The 14145-nt window shown below is 40.8% G+C and overlaps 1 protein-coding gene across 3 annotated transcripts in view; it reads right to left on the reverse strand.

The window, feature by feature from the left end:
- Window positions 1-14145, reverse strand: part of GRIA4 (glutamate ionotropic receptor AMPA type subunit 4) — a 270915-nt gene that overhangs the window by 96446 nt on the left and 160324 nt on the right. For all 3 annotated transcript variants that reach the window (XM_063127100.1, XM_063127101.1, XM_063127099.1), the window contains exon 4: window positions 1419-1603. In XM_063127100.1, the coding sequence (XP_062983170.1) occupies window positions 1419-1603 (185 nt within the window). The remainder of the gene's footprint in view (window positions 1-1418; window positions 1604-14145) is intronic.

Consider the following 14145-nt stretch of genomic DNA (forward strand, 5'->3'; position numbering starts at 1 on the left):
TGCACTCACAAAAAATCAGAAATTGAATCACTAGTAAATTACGTTACAATAGTATTTTACTTACACAGTTACCAATTCAGCCTGCAAAGCATTATGGAGTAGTATAGTTGTATTCTACATGCGCAATTGTGCTGTAAAAAAGTGAAGGTATCTTCTTAGGCCTTAGCTAGACCGAAGGTTTATCCCGGGATCGTCCCGGGGTCATCCCTGCCTGCTCCCGGGATCCACTGTGTGTCATTTACATGAACAGGGATGGCCCCGGGACAATCCCGGGATAAACCTTCGGTCTAGCTAAGGCCATAGACTAGCCTTCCCTAACATGGTGCCCTCCAGATTATGGGAGTTGACTACAACTCCCATAATTCCCAGCTAGCATGAAGGCTGTCTTAGTCTATATCCCACCACCACCTTTTTTCAGGCTGGATTGGCAATTAACTGTTGAATATATGTGGCATACAAATCAATTAAATTGCAAAAAACAAAACCCCAACAACAACCAGAATGAAGCTTTCAAGAGTGGAAGATCAATGCTGGAGCTTTTTGAAGCCTCTGAACTGTTCTTTGTACCAGGGAGGAATTTAAAGGGTATTCCATAATAGCTGGACCTGACTTGTCACATACAAGATGCCGAGGAAGATCTCTTAGCAAAATAGTTCTGCTGATGTACAGATTAATTTCATAAACTAATACATTTTCATTGCCCAATTTAAGACGAGTTTGTTAGTATATACATTTCAGTGTCTTGCTTTGGAAAGGTGCTCTGTAAATAAATTACTATTGTCATACGATTTATTAGCAATCCTAGTTTTTGGTTTCGTTGGAAGCAAGCATTGGGCTAAGCCTAGTGCAACAGTGGCAGAATCATTTGTTTAAAGCCAGCCTGTACAGTGTCTGACTGTGTATGTTTGTGAAAGAGAGATTTTTAAAGCAAAAAGGTGTATATCTGGGGAGGGACGCTGCGTTGGCACTTAGACATCAGACACTTTTCTACTCAGTCAAGCTTCAATACTGGAAGTGAGCTTGCCTGGGACAAACACATTTGGGAGGAGAAGCACCAGAAAGATGTGCAGAAGATGTGTGGATAGTCCAGCTCTTCTCATCAGTGCATCCCTTTTGCTCATTAGGGACACCCAGGTTTAAACAAACCGGTCTTCTGCCATCACGTTTGACTTTGGCCCTAAAATAGGAGTTTTTCCTACTGGATCCAAAAGCTGCTTGACAGGAATTTCACATCAATGTGCAAATGGAGCCAGCAGTGGAGATTAAATACTGGGCTATATATAAAAGAGTGGAGGGAGGAAAAACATCATGAAAATTCCCTGCCTTGACTGGCAAGGCAAAATGAAAGGCAGAGGAGAGAGGACGCTCTTCTGAGGCTATACTAATGTGTTTACAATGAAAATAAAAGCAGATATTACCTGTTCTAAGAGGTTCTGAAGCCTCTCTATTTCGCAATCTATTACGAATTTCTTTTCCTGTCTCCGGTCCAAGTCTTCTAAAAGCTGCCTGTAGCTTGCATCATTAAAATTCTCCACGCATATGGCACTGACTTGCCAGCTCTTTTCTCCTGCTGTTTCCATAATAGCTTGAAGTATTGAGTAACCTGAAAGAAAAGGACACAATATACTAATGACAGTCCTTGCATTTTGTGGATCATAAGACTGTTTAATCAATATCAGCTGGTGAGGAGTTAAGATTCACAGTTACTAACTATATTATGCTTTATCTCCTCTCCCTATTGCGTGTACCTATTGTGGCTGTCAACCCTTTAAATACTTTTTAGTTTATTAAGTATGAAATCCAAAAAAAGTTAGACACACCTAATTGTGATTCAAATCAAGAGGACCTAAGCCAGGGGTAGGCAACGTTTTTGGGCCATGGGTACAATTTATGAAACTGTCTCGGGCACCACCACAAAATGACTGCCATGTGGCACAGGAGTAGACTGAGCACAAGGCAGAGGTGGAGTCTGAGCCCCAACACACTAAGCAAGTCCTTTGAAGCTACTGTTTTCATCACAAACAGAAACCTACTTCACAGCAATACCAGCTGCCGGTAAGAAAATACGTTAATTTTAAAAAAAAATCTGGGAGGGGTAGGGAACCTTGGTCTGCACCAAATAAAAGGTATCTGGAGGTGCAATGGTGCCCACAGGCATCACACTGCAAAACCCTGACCTAAGCACGGCATTCCGAAAAGGTTACTCTGATTTCAACGGGACTAAAACATGCCTAATTTTCTCTGGATTCCACACTAGGTCACAGGTTCAGTTTGCTGCCAAGCAATATTTTCTGCCCCCAGCCCCCCAATGGGTCTACCACTTTTTAATTGTGGTTAAAACACGTTTGCTCACACTTTCCCTCATAAAAAAGAAGCAATTATAGACTCCATTTGTATTTCGTATACATTTTATTATATTATCTCTCATGTGCATTCTGGAAAGGCAAACTATTTGCCGGTGAGGGATCTTTCAGGAAGAACATTTATTTCTTGACACTCTTTCCCCATCAGTCAAGGACCTCATTCCATCCAAGTGCATGTTCTTTCCATAATCTGTGAAGTCCTTACCACTAAGTGGTGCCAACTTTATGTACAGATAGTTTTAAAAAAAAAGGGGTTGTATAAGTGGTGGCATTATGCTAGTGGTTGTTTGTTTTGCTAGCATTGCACTAGCACTAGCAAAACAAACTAATGCAAAAAGATCTTGTGCAATGGCTTGTGTAAGCACTTGTACAAGTGTAATAAAAGTATTGCATCTGATACTTGAGAAAGGATGAAAACAGGTTTTCCGCAAAGTTAAAATCTTTGCGCTAGTGGAATGACACCATTAGATACAGTTCTTGGAGTAGTGTCTGGAGGGCAGAGTTGCCTTCAGGAATACAGAAATCTGCCATCCCTGACACACAGCCCAATCCTATATGCATTTATTCAGAAGTAAGTTCCATTGAATTCAATGAGCCTTCCTCCCAAATAAGTGTGAATAATAATAAATACTTAATATTTGTATAGCACTATAAAATGTTAAAAGTGCTTAATATGCATTATCTAGATGCAATCTTTACAATAACACTGTAACATTATTTCCATAGGATTTCAGCTTTAATTACCAAGTATTTTTCAGATTGAGAATTACAGCATTTCAATATGGGTGCTATTTTGAGGTTATATTCTGAAGGCAAACATTTCAGTTGACTAATCATCATATGACAATTTATTTACTGGGAACCAGTCATCTAAAACTGTTGCCTCCCAAATTGTAACGGGCATCGTTAATAGATGCACAGTTTAAACTTTGTTGCTCAGATTTAGGTAATGCTGGGTATAGCAAAAAACTACCATGTTCATGGTTATGCATAACACAACTGCAGCAGAGAGATCAAAAAGGATAATCCCAACACTGGGTAAAGGCCTCCCCTTGCCCTTCTACCTGACCACAACTGTACAGGTACTCATATATTCTTTCTGTACACAGATTGCTGTTGCTGTATCAAGGCATCTATCTTAAATCTGCTTATTAATAAATTAATTTGTTCATATACTGGTTGACAAATGAAGATATTCATTCAAAACATGCATGTACACAAGGACACATTTACTCAACTATATCCTGAGCAAAACACTTAACCCATATTTATGTTATCTTTATACAGTCATAAGATTAATCTGTATTACTATTACACACATTTGTGACTCACATTATTATTAATATAACACACACACACAAATAAACAGGGATTACATGTCTCTAGCTTAGAGGGAGGTTTTGTGTTTTAATTAATGTTTATAAAGGGCTTGAGATACATGAATAAAAATCCTTTAAAGCTATTCTTATTCTTCTTAGACATAGTTAAAGTAGTTGTAGTATTAACATATTTCAACTGCAAAGCCCATTTCAATCAAAGGGCACAATGACAATAACATCACTGGAACTATTTGCTATTATTATATTTTCCTTTATTGTTAACTGTTTGTTTAATTATTTACTTAATTACCCTAGGCAACCTCTGAACTCTACAAAATCTAGGCTGTTCTATCTAACAGTACTAATATCTAATGAAGTCCCCAGAGCTAGAGTTACCAGGCAAAGCATATCATTGGGGGTGGGGGGACATTGGAGGAAGAAAATATATCTTATGTGTGGTTCCAAGTTTTAGCCTTATGAGTATTTCTTTAATCAGGTAAAAGCAGTAATCCAGATTGAGTGGAGGACTGGTAGGTGAGCAGAAAGGATCTATTTAACGCTTTTCATGCCCATATATCTGTCTGCTCAAAATGGATCCCCAATAGAATAAAGAGGTGGAGTCGTCTCTGGATGTGCCTTCCAAACTAATTTGCCAATTAATATCAGTGGGACTTAAATGTACTTAACTTTAGTTGGATTGTGTCCCAAGAGTCAACAGATCAAATTGTTCATCCTGGATTATCCGTGGTGAAATCAATGCAATTGCTTTGGAGAAAGTCGTTTGAGGGATGCAATCTGAACCAGTCAAAATCTTGTATGACGTTCAAAAACATCCCAGATCTACAAGGATATGCCTAGTCCAAAATCACAAGGCTTCAAAGTTTAACATATCCAAGTCTCTTGGAATTTGGTTCAGATTTATTGCATGTGTAACATGCCAGTTTGATAGTTTACAGCACCCAAGGGGATGTTGATGGGCCTAGTTTGCAATCACAAATCTCATAAGAGGCTTTACAAGGCTTATGTGATCATGCTCTCCTACAACCTGGTGGGATTTACTAGATGTACAACCTGGTTTTGTGATTTGGCATGAATTGCTGAAGTAGAAGCAGAGATTCTGAAATATTATCCAATACCTGGGAAATAGGTGTGATCACTTTCCTCAGAAGTGTCATATATTTTCCTTGCTCTGTTAGGCTGGAGCTTTGGCTAATGGGTTGTATAGAAATGTAATAATAATAATAATAATAAATAACTACATGCTACAGCCAGTGCACAAAGGCTGCCAAAATAAATGCAGCTCCCAGCTTACCTGGGGAGCAATGTGGTGGTGGTGCACAGTTTCAATGGCGAGGCCAGCTGAGCCGCAGCAGCAATGCCAAACGTGCACCAATGTGGGAGGCAGGGAGCCAATCAGGGGCTAGACTGGCTTTGTTGGGAACATGGTTTTGTTGGCAGACAGGAGGAAAATCCCTAATCCATCAGAGGCTGTTAAGAGCTGGACCTCCCACGTGGCTTCGGCATTATTGGTGCTGACTTCCCCACCCACTCACTCCAGGGTAGCTCATTTCTTGCCATTGATTATGGTTAGTCGGGGCGGGGAAGGAATTTTACCTGCATACGGATTGGCACCATGGTGCAGCGTTTTTGCCTTCTCCATTGCAAGAATATTAACTTGGTGATATTTGGATTTGTTTGGCTTGATAAGCATAACCGCAAGGTTGTTTATAAAACTTTCAATTCTAAGTCACAACTTTGTAGGCAGGGAAGACATTGGGCTGGATCCATTGGTAAGGGGAATGGGATTGGGCATTTTCCCTTTCAAGAGAGGGTCCCCTTAAGGGACAATGGGGGTATACCATTAAGACCCAGCTCCCCATGGGGCTGCAATCCAGGCCACATCCCAGGGAGGCAGAAAAGGGCTCACTTCAATGGTCTGTGCCATGCAGTGTGCTTCTGACTGCCATCCCTCCAATGAGGCTTGTGGCAGACAGGCGAGATTGATGGGATCAGACTGCAGGCAGGCAGTCCGATTAACAGATCCATGTCCAATGCCTCCACCAACTCTATTCCAAAATGAACCAATAAAGTTGTGGCCAATTATTTAACCCATCCAAGTCTGTCTGAATTTGTTTCCCCCATCTCCCTGTCCTGCCCTAAAGGGACTAGCGATGTGCTGCCACACGCAAAGTCTTTGCATCTTGTTTGCTGCATCTTTTGCTAATTAAAATTTAGTAATACAAAAACATGGCATCATGTTGCAAGTCCCTGTTCAACTTTGTCACTGCTATTTGCAAGGGAATTGATGGGTGCAGAAGCTGTCAATGGGATGACCCTTCATCCCATATTTTGCGTTATTAAATGTTACTGGAGTAGACTGGAGGATGAGACAAGATGCTGCTGATTCTAGCCCCTGCCATACTTCAGTTCTGGCCTCATGTTTTGACCAAAAAAGCTTTGCGTCAACCTCTGTGGTTCCTATAGGCAAAATCATTAGACCTTAATGACAAAGTATCTGATTTTGTTCACTGGCTCCTGAGAATGCAAATATCTTACAGTTGCAATGATTGCAAGAATCTGCTATCTCACCTCAAGTTACATACATGGATTAGATTACAGATTAGTACTTCACGTTAGTACTTCAGATCACTTTCCAAATATAAATGGCTTGATATAATAGGCAAAAATGTTTCAGTAATCAAGGTTAATTTTAACCCAAAGTCAGTTTTCTTTTTTTCCCCTGGGAAAGAACGAAGAATTGTTTTTTTTAATTACTGCACAATTACTCAGCTCTTTCTGTAGTTATATACTCCATTTTTGTTATACTGGTCTATAATTTTCTTTTCAAATCATGCCCAGATCTTTTCCCAAATAATATATTCTTAGCCTCATTTCCTATTCAGTTCCATATATAGCTTTCTATTAAAAGTACATCAGGATTTTATATACGTTCATGATTCACTGATGATGTACTTTGAGTTCATCTTTGATCGCAACATTGTCAACATTTGTTCAATCCTATTTTTTGACAGAGATTTACTTAGACATGGCGAGAATGTGATTTAGAAACCAGCTGGCTTTCTTTTCTAATTCAGATTTGGAACTTTGACTACTATTACCAAAGGAAGAGAAGCAGGATGCTGGAATAGATGGAGGAGAATGCTTTCAATGGCTACTAGTCCTGATAGTTATGCGCGACCTCCAGTAGCAGAGGCAGTAAGCCTCTGTACAGCAGTTGTAGGGGAACATTTATTTATTTATTACATTTCTATACTGCCCAATAGCCAAAGCTCTCTGGGCGGTTTACAAAATTAAAACAATTCAAGTATAAAACAACAGTATAAAACCATAATATAAAATACAATATAAAAGCACAACCAAGATAAAAACAGCAGCAATGCAAAAATACAAATTTAAAATACAAATTTAAAACAGCAAGTTCAAATTAATTTATAGACTGTTAAAATACTGGGAGAATTAAAAGGTCTTCACCTGGCGTCTAAAAGAATATAATGTAGGTGCCAAGTGAACCTCCATAGGGAGCTCATTCCACAGCCGGGGAGACACAGCAGAGAAGGCCCTCCTCCTGGTAGCCACCTGCCTCACTTCCTTTGGCAGGAGCTCGTGGAGAAGGACCCCTGAGGATGACCTTAGGGTCCAGGCAGGTACGTATGGGAGGAGGTGTTCCTTCAGATAGCCTGGCCCCAAGCCGTTTAGGGCTTTAAATGTTAATATCAGCACTTTGAATAGGACCTGGAGTGGCAGCCAATTAAGCTGGAAAAGGACTGGCGTAATGTGGTCTCGTCAGCCAGTCCCTGTTGGTAACCATGCAGCCCTGTTTTGTACCATTTGAAGCTTCCGGACCATTTTCAAAGGCAGCCCCACATATAATGCATTGCAGTAATCCAAATGAGAGGTTATCAAAGCATGGATAACTGTAGCTAGGCTATCTCTGTCCAGATAAGGGCATAGTTGGTATATCAGCCTAAGCTGATAAAAGGTGCTCTTTGCCACTGAGTTCACCTGTGCCTCAAGTGACAGTTCTGGATCCAAGAGCACCCCCAAACTACAGACCCAATCCTTTAGGGAGAGTGCAACCCCGTCCAGGACAGGGCAAACATCACCTCACCAGACGGATGAACCACCAGCTAACAGTGTACCTCCGTCTTGTCTGGATTGAGTCTCAGTTTGTTAGCCCTCATCTAGTCCATTACCGTGCCTAGGCACTGGTTCAGAACAGCCACTGCCTCACCTAGGTTTGATGAAAAGGAAAGGTAGAGCTGGGTATCATCCGCATACTGATGACACCTCAGTCCACATCTCTGGATAACCTCCCCCAGCGGCTTCATGTATATGTTAAACAGCAGAGGGGATAAAATAGAGCCCTATGGAACCCCATGGCTTAGGAGCCACAGCACAGAGCAATAATCCCCCAGCACCACCTTCTGGAATCGGCCATCCAAGTAGGAGCGGAACCACTGCAATGCAGTACCTCCAACTCCCAGCTCAGACACCCTATCCAGAAGGATACCATGGTCGATGGTATCGAAGGCCGCTGAGAGGTCCAGGAGAACCAACAGGGTCGCACTCCCCCTGTCTCTCTCCCAACAGAGGTCATCTCACAGAGCGACCAAGGCAGTTTCCATTCCAAAACCAGGCCTGAATCCCGATTGAAATGGTTCTAGATAATCCATTTCATTCAAGAGTGCCTGGAGTTGTCCTGCAACCACCCGCTCAAGCACCTTGCTCAGGAAGGGGATATTAGCCACCGGCCTGTAGTTGTTAACATCCTCTGGGTCCAGGTTAGGCTTCTTCAGGAGTGGTCTAATTACCGCCTCTTTTAAAGAGGCCGGCACCACTCCCTCTCTCAAGGAAGCATTTACAACCTCCTGGACCCAGCCGGCAATCCCCTCCTTATTTGATGTAATAAGTCATGAAGGGCAAGCACCTTGTCCACATCCTCGGGCCTCAATATGGATGGGAAGGTGCTGTTGCACTCGTGTCCTGCTTGTGGGTTCCTGGTCAACAGCTGGTTGGCCACTGTGTGAACAGAATGCTGGACCCTTGGTCTGATCCAGCATGGTCCGTAGTGTTCTTATGACCTTTTCAGCGATCCAGAAAGCCTCATGTTGTGTTTTTATGTTATGTTGTGTTTTATGTTAGGAGCAGAGGTGACCCTACTAGGCCAGTCATGGGAGAGTTTCTAAATGGTTCATTTTAATCAGTAGGAAGTGATGTGATGATGGCTACTAGTTTAGGCTACTAGTTGTTAATTATGTAATTTGCGCTTGAGTGCATTTTTTTCCATTCACAAATCACCTGTGTGGGACCCAATCAATATCAGGATGTTATTGCGGGCGGCGGGTGGATGTCGAGTCACATTTGCTCAGCTGGAAAGTCTTCGGCCTGCAGTGGGATGGGTGACATGTGAATGTTGCTGCTATGAATTTTTCACAGCTTTAACCCTTTGCCACCACTATGATCTTTGAGGATCAGGCACCTCAAACTGGCAATTTGTATTGAAAGAAGTTCCCATTCACTCCAATGGAAGCCTTTTCCGCCCAATGCAAATTGCCAGCATTGGGTCCACATTCCATATCAGCCTCCCATGAATGAAATCTGTGAAAAGAAAAAGCTGGGTCTCAAGGGCGAGCTTTGTGATTGATATCACATGTACTTTGGCCCTCAGATAGCTCTAAAGACATATGCCTATCAGTGGTAATTAGCCATGATTGCTAAATTAGGGTGACCATATGAAAAGGAGGACAGGGCTCCTGTATCTTTAACAGTTGCACAGAAAAGGGAATTTCAGCAGGTGTCATTTGTATGCATGTCGCACCTGGTGAAATTTCCTCTTCATCACAACAGTTAAAGCTGCAAGAGCTATACCGTGACCAGATTTAAAAGAGGGCAGGGCACCTGCAGCTTTCACTGTTGTGATGAAGAGGAAATTTCACAGGGTTCTCCATATATACAAATGACACCTGCAGAAATTCCCGTTTCAATACAACTGTTAAAGTTCCAGGAGCCCTGTCCTCCTTTTCATATGGTCACTCTAGCTAAACATAAATTTCAGATACAGAGGCAGTATGCTTTTATACTGTCGTTTTTATGTTTTTGATGTTTTTAAATTTTGCATACTTTTTAATGTTTACTGTTTTGAACTTTTGTAAACCGCCCAGAGAGCTTCGGCTATGGGGCGGTATATAACTGAAATAAATAAATAAATAAATAAATAATGAAATATGCCTATGCATTTTGAATGTGATGGGGGAGTATCAACTTTGTTCCCTGCTTTGTTCCCTGTGAGTTCCCAGGCAACTTTGTGCTCTTCTAAGCAGACTGCTCTCCCACCTATCAAAGCACCCCTTATATTCTTATACAACAACACCGCAAAGCCTAGAGGGCTGTATACACCTGCCCTTTAAGCTCGAAAATGATTGAAAATTGCAAAGACCATCAATTTTGGAGATATCCATTTGTACAGAACTTGCCAGTTAGAAAAGGGACTACCAAATTAATATGTAATGCATCTTATTTCTGAAGTATTAAATCTTTTCAATTAATACTTTCCTCTATTAAAGGATTAAAAAATAAGCTAACAAGGATTCTTCTTCTTACAATGCATATTACTGGCATGAGAAGATATAGAATAGCTTTGTTTTAGGACATTGAAGAGTGACATTAGGAATTGACTAAAACAATGAGAGGAAAAAGAAGAAACTTCCCTTTAAGTTACTTTCCTGCTGCAAAGGCTTCTGAGAAGTAGTTAGTAATGGATGTGCATCACCAGACCACATTGAAAAAACTAAGACTTAGGCCATTTCTACACTAGCCTGAAAATCCGGGCTGTTAACGGCTGAGTCCCTGCATGTCCAAATGATGCACAGGGACTCCTGGGGGCAAGGGGGGACAATCCCTGGGAAAACCCGATTCTTCCTGTGGTCTCAGGATCATCCCGAGACTGCGGGAGGTGTGGGCACCCATCCTGGCTTCTTCCCTCCTCCCCGCGAGTAGCGGGGATTAGCAGAGAGAAGGAGCCTGGCCATAAGGAATGAAGGGACATTGGGGGTAGGGGGGAGCAAGGTTGGGGCTTCAATAGTGCACTTTCTTTATTTTTATACAGTTGTTACTTCCTTTTCTTCTTGATAAACTGTATATACATATTGTTTCTATCTAAATTAGTAGAAATAAGACAAGTGGTTGTGAGCATAGGCAGAGTGCCTTAGCTTTACTATTGAGGTCAAACTACACACGGTACTCAGTTGTGTGTAGCCTTCTTCTTCTTCTTCTTCTTCTTCTTCTTCTTCTTCTTCTTCTTCTTCTTCTTCTTCTTCTTCTTCTTCGCAGTGGAAACAGAAAATTCCCCCACTCAGTCTCACAGTGTTCTTTGCCCATTAAGGAAAAGATATAGGTACACAGATGTATTTCCTTACAGAACAAAAAACAGATGAGGTTAAGAATCCCCTCGCCACTGAACTGGCTTTCAACTTCAGTTTGCAGCAACTGCAATTGTATTTTGTTTTGTTTTTTAAAGGTTAGGAAGAAATTACACACAACTCAGTGTTGTGTGTAGTATGACCCCAAGTAATTACAACCCAGCAAGAAGGAAATGCCTGGAGGAAAGGTTCCCAAGTTAGAGGCTATGACTTTCAGGTAAGATTGATCTCAGGTACCTCTCAATTAAGCGTGGGTGGGGGGTGGGAGGGAAAGAAAGATCAATATCAGATTTTTTTTAAAAAAACACACATCACTAAGCACACGATCCTTCCTTTCAGTGATCTTTGAATTCTACCCATATCAAGGTAATTACAGCAAGCACTATTTAGATATAGCACTTTAAAATGTTCAAAACCTTCATATCCATTGTCTGGAGCCTTAGCTAGACCTAAGGTTTATCCCGGGGTCGTCCCGGGGTCGTCCCTGCCTGCTCCAGGGATATCCTGTGTGTCATTTACATCAACAGGGATAACCCTCAATTATCTTATGGGAGGGAATTGAAACCAAGGGACAGTGGCTTGCCAAAAGCTACCTCGTGAATTCATAGGTAGGGTGACATTTAAAGTGAAGATCTCCTGGTTCAACTCATATCTCCCCATCTTAGCCATTACACCACAAATTCACTACATTACAATTGGGTTAGTGTCTTCTGCCCACATGCTACGAAGTATTCTGCAATTTGGTGCCTTTTAGAAGTTTTAGACTATACTTCCATTATCCCTTACTATTGACCATACTGGCTGGAACTAATGGGATTTGTAATCCAAAACATATGGAGGTGCCAAATTGTGGAGGGTCTGGCCTTAAAGCATGCATTTATGTTTTATGCAATAGTACAATAGTATTTGATGAATTAATTAAAAAAAACACCCTAGCTCTACTGAATTATTTATTCCAGTTACTCTGTGCAATAAAGTTGAACATCTAACTGGCAGAGATGTTTCCTGCCTAAGACAATGATATCATTCTTACAAGCTATATAACTTTGGCAAGCTTCTTCAAAAAATTCCAGCAATCAATTTCTTATGTTATAATTAGAATTCCAATAACTCTCAGCACAAGCATTTATTCTCATAGCATCCCACTCCCATATAGGCATTTGTCTTTTTTGGTTTCAGTATTTTTTTGTCCTGTATTTTTTTTTAGGATGCTTCATCAGGACTTTGTTATAAAGTGCCAGAAATGACATAACGTAATTGTGCAGGAAATAGCCTACTATATTTGGCTCTATATAAATCTACATGGTCATTATGGACAGCTTATTATATGAGTAATCATTTGAATACCTTCTAAGGCTACGTATTTAAGGTACTAGCCATACACTCTGCCCACCTTAGAAAATTGGACAGTGTCTATACTGCACTTCAAATTCTGGATTTGCTTGCTCTTAGAAGATGTGTGGCAACAAAAATAAGTAAATACACTACATAAATACGCAGCAAGTGTTGTCCTTGAATGCACCTGCTCCAGGTGCTGCTGCCTTCTGAGGCGAGGCAGGTAGTGAATGGAGAATGAGAATGAGGGGGACTCTGTACAGACTCTAGTACACCATTCCAAAAATATCCCCTGGAATCCACCCAACAGGGTCTTCAATTCTGCTGAAATCTGGATTTGCTCAGAATTTGGCCACAATCCCTAAATTATTTCCAGGGCTCTCTGAAAACCAGGGCTGCTGAGAACCCTAAAGCCATAAAGTACTGTAGAGCTTGACTACAGAGATTTAACTATCTGAGGTATCTGACATAAAATAATTCCCCTTTCCTTTCCTGTCCCTGGTTTTGTGAAATAAGAACATAAGAACACATACTTTTGGAAGTCTTTTCTATTATTATTATTATTATTATTATTATTATTATTATTATTATTATTCTGCAGCCAGGCCTCTTTGTTGCTGGAATCGTGATTAAAGCTCCCAACAATGTCAGTTTCTGTTTGCGCTGCAGATGTGCTGCAGCACGATCGTGCCCTTCTCTCTCTTTACATTTCAGAGGCTTTTGACAGTCATGGGAATCACACTGTGAAGGTGAGCCATCAGACTAGAGAGTGACAACGCTTGGTAGACATCTGAGAAGACCCCAAGGACAGTGGCACAATGGCAAAGATATTCACTCTCATTGTTTCCCACATGCTCTGTTATTTATTCTCCTCAGACAGAATAATCCTTTCTACTTCATTATGTTTGGAGTTTGATATGAAACTACTGCATAAAAGCTCTTTACTTTGTCCAGCAAAGAAAAAAAGAAAAAGAAAGTTTAGGATGAATGAACTGCCTGCTTCTGAGGACAAGCAGTGAAAGAACATATATCATTCAGTATGTAGTATTGAGTTTGCTTTATAATGCATTGCTTGCAGTTCTTGGGAAGGGCTATAGCTCAGGGGTAGAGCACATGCTTTGCATGTAAAAGGTTCCAGGATCTATTGTTGTTGTTATCGTTGCCATATTATTATTATTATTATTTATTTATTTATATAGCACCATCAATGTACATGGTGCTGTACAGATTACACAGTAAATAGCAAGACCCTGCTGCATAGGCTTGCCATCATCATCATCATCATCATCATCAAGATTTTAAACACCCCTTTCAGAGTGCCCTGCCCTGACAAAGCGTCTTACACAAGGAGTCCCAGTGATAAAGTTCCAGGTAAATTGGTTGAAAGCATTATTAAAGACAAAATTAGTAGGCATACAGAAGGACAAGTCCTTTTGAAAAAGAATCAACATGGCTTCTGCAAAGGGAAGTCCACTCTAATCTTTTATTATTTATTTCTATTTATTTTATTATATTTATATGCCGCCCCACAGCCGAAGCTCTCTGGGCGGTTTACAACAATTAAAAATAGTAAACATTAAAAGTATACAAAAATTAAAAAAACATAAAAACAGTATAAAAACAACAGTATCCATTTAAAGTTTTAGAGTTCTTTGAGAATATCAATACATATGTAGACAGGGGGATCCG

This window comes from Elgaria multicarinata, chromosome 5 (genome assembly GCF_023053635.1).
Source record: "Elgaria multicarinata webbii isolate HBS135686 ecotype San Diego chromosome 5, rElgMul1.1.pri, whole genome shotgun sequence".
Taxonomy (NCBI): domain Eukaryota; kingdom Metazoa; phylum Chordata; class Lepidosauria; order Squamata; family Anguidae; genus Elgaria; species Elgaria multicarinata.